Source organism: Dendrobium catenatum, unplaced genomic scaffold (genome assembly GCF_001605985.2).
Source record: "Dendrobium catenatum unplaced genomic scaffold, ASM160598v2 fragScaff_scaffold_716, whole genome shotgun sequence".
Classification (NCBI taxonomy): Eukaryota; Viridiplantae; Streptophyta; class Magnoliopsida; order Asparagales; family Orchidaceae; genus Dendrobium; species Dendrobium catenatum.
The window spans coordinates 23,172,235-23,177,948 of NW_021319178.1; the positions used below are offsets into that span (position 1 = coordinate 23,172,235).

At 38.6% G+C, this 5,714-nt stretch overlaps 1 protein-coding gene across 1 annotated transcript; it reads left to right on the forward strand.

Annotated features, from left to right (window-relative positions):
- The first annotated feature begins 3,061 nt into the window (after window positions 1-3,061).
- LOC110102563 (peptide-N4-(N-acetyl-beta-glucosaminyl)asparagine amidase A) lies at window positions 3,062-5,355 on the forward strand. The gene is made up of 2 exons (XM_020830941.2): window positions 3,062-4,625; window positions 4,765-5,355. Exons 1-2 carry the CDS (start codon window positions 3,099-3,101, stop codon window positions 5,164-5,166), a joined length of 1,929 nt encoding a protein of 642 aa, XP_020686600.1. The 5' UTR covers window positions 3,062-3,098; the 3' UTR covers window positions 5,167-5,355.
- Window positions 5,356-5,714: the final 359 nt, after the last annotated feature.

Sequence of the window (5,714 nt, forward strand, 5' to 3'; positions counted from 1 at the left end):
TTGATGGTGAATCAACAAAAAATGTCATTAATGCTTTCTTGGTAACCAATAAAACTAACATTTAGTTAGAAGTGTTTAAGAAATAATTATGTCTATTTCTACCACTTGGAGGGAAAAAAAGAATCTTGCTGAAGTACGTGATCCTAAAGCTATGAAAAATGCTTTTGATAAAGTCGGGTTTTTAGAGAATTCCTCGATGCCAAAACCTTCATGGAATTTTCAATTATTTTCATAAAGCTCGATATTTCTACTATCAAACTTCTTGTGGAGTTTGAAGACAAAAAAGTGAAAGTGAAGAAGAAGAGTTTTTATTATTGTATTACGTAAATCAGTAGAGAATATCACTCAATTATAGTATTTTAAGGAAAGATTGTCAGCTCATCATGCTGTACAGAAAGTTTGTCAGCTCATCATCTTGTACAGGTTAATTAATCTTCAACCAACGAAACAACAGTTTTACTTATCTTTTATATATATTATAATAAAAGCAATAGCAACTAACTATTACTCAATCACATATACATTTTATATATCTTATAATAAAAACAATAGCGACCAGCTATTGCTCAATCACAAATAGATTTTCTTTCTCAATGCTTATGTTAATAATATGCTTAAATAAAATACTTAATTTTTATATAATATAAACCATATAAAATTTAATAACATCTATTTTATCTAGTAAAATTCATAAATGTTGCAGTCAAAATCTCCAGAATAATCAGTTCGATATCATACAAAAAATTATGTGGTAAATGTTCAATAAAGATAAAAAAATACAATAAAACCAATTTTGAGGAGAAGTCAATGGTCAAAATCAAAATCTTTAAAAAGAGAGATATGATTAGAATCACATGTTTCAATCTAAACAATTTTTATAAAAGTGGCAAAGCTATCTGGAGACCAAAAATCAAAATTTCCTTTTCTCTCTCTTCCTTCCTAGAAAAAAAATTGTAATTGTTTAAAAGTAGTGATAAAATAATGCACTCTATGTTTAACGCCACACCGCTCCAGTTCAAACAAAAATTCATTTTTTTTTCTAATTTTTATTATTTTCAAAAATTGAAATTGTTGCACTCTATAACTTGTACCAGAGCAAAAGTGATTGGTATTATTTTAATTGTAATTATTACATCCTTAAATCTGAAAGCTATAATTTTTATCTTCTTTGTCTTAGTTTTCGTCAAGATGATGAAACCTCATAAAGAAGGAGATGAAACTATGTGAGACATCTTGATAATAAGGCCATCTAACCAATATATATAGATAAAGAACTTACGGGTAGAGTTATTGGAATTACTCCAAACGAATTCGATACGAATAGACATTTTATTGTCCTCCACTTCCTAAATTTGATTATTGGTAGCTAAATAAGATATTTTGGTGCCAATCTACATTGATAAATTGATTGTTGTAGTCATTTATATAAAATTAACTAATGATGAATCACTTTTGTTGGTGTTTAGGGATACTATTCTTAGACTCTATAAATAAAAATTTTCAAAAACTTAAAAAAAAAATCTAAAGTAAAAGAGAATGGACAACCAACCATTGTGAAGAGGACCAACAATACAAATTTTTAGCATAATTCTAGCCATTTAAACCCATCCTAAGTAGATTGGTCTAAATTTTTTAAGATATCTATTAGTGACATAATAAATGGTCTTGAGAATGAATTATTAGGTGCAATGCACTCAAGCTTATTTATTGCCAAATGCCTTGGGGATGCCAAGCACAATCATCAATGTCTCAAGGATAGGCTTGAAATAGGTAAGAGGGTAATAAAAGGTCTAGCCTCTAAGAACAATAATATGATTAATGAAGCCAAGTAGATGACTCATTTATATAAAACTATTGAGCAGTCGTTGAAGGATACAGTAGCCATGCATGAGATATTGATGAAGCTAAGTAAGAAGAAAACTAATAGGATTTTGCTAAAGTCCAAAATTGAAGTCTAGAAAACTAAAAGATGTTCTAAGATAGATATTTGCATGTGTTGGGTCTATATTCAAGATTTTGAAAGATAAAATTATTTTTGCTGGAGTAAATTTGAGATTTTGGTTGAAGAATCAACAAAATAATCCCAGAAAAACTTTTAACAATAAGGATGTTAAGTGAAAGCTATTGACTCAAAATATTCTTCATCAAACAAGCAACTTGTTGAAAAGGCTATACAACTAATAAAAAAATCCAACTTGTTGAAAAGAATATATATATATATATATATTTGCATTTTCTAGAATATGAATTAGGATGGTTTACACTATATTTACTTTATTTTGAATTCTTATGGGGGGAATTAGGGGCAGCACTCAAATACGCAATCAACACATGCAAAAACTCGAACTCAAAACCTCTTAATTTGGAGCCAAATTCCCAACCAATAAAACAAAAAATGCAAATAAATTTTTAATAATTTTTTATAAATATTTTTTTAAATTTAACTTTTTAATCTTATTTTATGTCCATTTAACTCAATCATATATAAATAAAAGTAAAGATCTCATAATCATACATTTAAGATATAACCTTGGAATCTTCACATGTTAAAATCCACTCGATCTAGGCTTCGTTTTGGATGATTTTCTTACTGCTATTTATGCATATTTTTTACTACTAAAAAACTGCTTTAAGAAAAAGTAAGAAAGCCGTCCCAAACAAAATCTTAGTTTTTTTGGATTATACACTTCAATGAATGGTAATATTAATCATTCATTTTAAGTGCATAAGATAATATATAAGAAATTTGATTAACAAGTATAGCATAAATATCAAATGATCAATTAAATCATGAACATTTTATTAAATTCTAAGCAACTTACTTACTAAGTAACAAATAGCTACGCTCTAAAAACATAACAGACTAACAGATCAATGCTCAAGTGTTTTTTCTTGGACCGTTCTACTTTGATCGGATTCTACGATACTTACTTGCATTGCATTACGCAGTTCACTTTGTTCCACACCCATCGGATTCGACCAAGCAAAGCAAAGCCCCTTCGAAATTGCATTAGTACAGCACGGTCCCAAGCGAAACCACGACGAACGTCCCTTACTTCAGTTCCATTGCCAATTTGTTCTCCTCCAATAAACCTGTAATGAGCAGAAGAAATGAAGGAATCGCAAAGCACATTTTAAATAACTCCATCTTCGTCTTCTTCTTCCTATTTATTCTGAACCCTGGCCGCTGCCAAGAGCATCTACCACGCCGGCGAGCTCGTTTTTCTCTCACCCTCGCCCTTGGATTAGAACTTGAAATAACGATGAATAGTCAGTATCTCTCCATCTTCTTCCTCATGGTATCCCTCCCCATAGTTACCCACAGCGAAGGCCCTATTCCCAGCATCAGCCTCGAACACCTAGACCCCACCCTCCCCCCAGCCGCCCTAGCAGGCCAAATCCCCAAATGCTCCGTCCTCGTCCTCCAGCAGGAATTCACAGACACCACCGGCTCCCCTCCTGCCTCTGCCAACTACACCCACCCCCGCGAATGCCCATTCCCCTGGACTCGCGTCATCCTCGAACTCTCCGTCTCCGCCTCCGATCTCCAACGCGAACGCATCGCGGCCATTTGGATCGACGGCTCCGAGATCCTCCGCACCATAACCCCTCTCCCAATGGCCCCCGGCGCCTTCTGGACCGTCCGCAAAGACATCTCGCGTTACTCCGCCATTCTCCGCCGCCTTGGCGATCCTTCTTACACCGCTGCTCGCGGCCGCGGTATCATCTCCATGATGCTCGAAAACTCAGATTCCCCCACCCACCTCCCCGGCGTCTACTCCGCCAACGTTTCCCTCCACTTCTACCGCGGCAGCACCACGACCACAGCCGCGGCAGCCGCCGCCCATCCAAATACCCGCTCCCTCTACCACGAGCCCGCCGATATCATCCTCCCGATCTCAAACCCTACCGGCTATCTCGGCTCAAACGGCTTCTGGTTCCGCATCAACAACGAAACCCACATCCAAACGGCCCCATTCGCATTACCAATGAACGCCTACCGCGCCGTTCTTGAAATCTTCGTCTCCTACCACGGAGACGATCAGTTCTGGTACACAAACCCTCTACGCAATTCTTACCTCAACCGCTCCCCCGGCACTAATCTCTCCACCCCCCGCGCAAACGGTGGCCTCCGCCAACTCTATGCCAACATCGACGGCCAGTTCGCCGGCGGCCACATACCTTTCCCAGTTATATACCCCCGCTCTATAAACCCTTTCTTTTGGTCTCCCGTGGCCGCCATTGGAGCCTTCGATATGCCATCTTATGACCTAGACTTAACCCCCTTTCTCGGTCTTCTTCTTGACGGTCGAACCCATGAGATTGGATTGGGGGTTCGAGACGCTCAGGCTTATTGGCTGGTTAGTGCTAATCTGCACGTATGGGTCGACCTCTGGTCCGACGCGGTTCGGGCCGGGCTCGTGCATTATTACGTGCCGCCGCTGAAGGTGAACCGGAACGCCGAGTGGAGGAATTTGGATGGGCAGTCGGAGATAAATGCTGAGGGGCTGTGGCAGTTTACTGGGTGGGTCAGTTCTTCGCGCGGTAATATTACCACTGCGGTGCGCCAAAAGATCAAGTTCAAGAGCCAGATCGAGGTCCAGAACCGCGGAGCTGTGACGCAGGTATATTTTAAGATTTCAATTATTATAAAAAATTCATGATAATAGAGTTTAAATATGAAATTTTGAATAAATTGATGATCAAATTTATAGATAGATTAGAAGAACTAAATAAGATTAAAAAATCACATAATCCTGGCAGGTGGAGGTGAATAATAAAGAGAGGATGATGGTTGAGATGTCCAGAGGGCATCAGACCTTAGGGCGCGCACAAATGCTAGTTGAAGCACCGCTTCAAGTTCAAACAACTAGCGTTAGCGCAGCAGGTGGGTCTGTGTTCCGAAAAGCAAGGCTTTTCCACCAACTTCTCGAATCAGTGGTTCTCAGCGAAGGGCAAGCAATGACGACAAGCACGCTCACTGATCGTCAGGATGCTGAGGGCTCGGCTCTTATGCGTGGTGAAGATCCGGTTTGGGGCAGTGGATCCACGCGATCATCTTATAAATACAGGGATGATAACACATGCTATCTTCGGGCATTGAACACCGCCGGCGGAGTTGTCATGGTCGACACAACTAGTCCTTCATGCGCTGCAGAGGCTTAGATCGAAGGAGAATGATGGGCAAAGAACGTGTTGGTTTGGTTTTGATCTAGTTAGAGTATAATTGGAAGAATAATAGGTTTGGTGTCTTGTGGGATTTGCCGAAAGGATTTTTCCTGGGGTGAGATCGAGCTAGCTGTACGGCTATATCTGAGACAGCTTCATCAATCTATTGTATTTTTTGAGAATTTATTATTATTATTATCATTATTATTATTATTTCACATGTGCTTATGCATGCATTAGAATCCTAATAACAAATATATTATTGATACGGCATCACAAGAATAACTTGATCGGGCACGAATCTCGAGGCAAAAGCTAGTTGGAAACTTCAAAAATTAATTCCGAGAGCACCCGAACTCCGATTTCAGCAAGCTTATAGTCGAACTGAGCGTCTAGAAAATACGAACTCAACGACACCAAATTCGACCCAATTCAAGCCCAAATGGGTCCGAATCATGGACCCGAAGTGCTTTTGGAAGGTTCAAACCACAATTTGAGTTACCAAACGGTCTCCGATTTTGACGAGCTTATACTCGAATCGAACG

Bases quoted from the DNA above. Each gene is read 5' to 3' on its own strand.
- LOC110102563 (XM_020830941.2), top strand. From the start codon at position 3,099: ATGAGCAGAAGAAATGAAGGAATCGCAAAGCACATTTTAAATAACTCC. The intron at 4,626-4,764 runs GTATATTTTAAG...TAATCCTGGCAG, and splicing joins ACCGCGGAGCTGTGACGCAG to GTGGAGGTGAATAATAAAGA.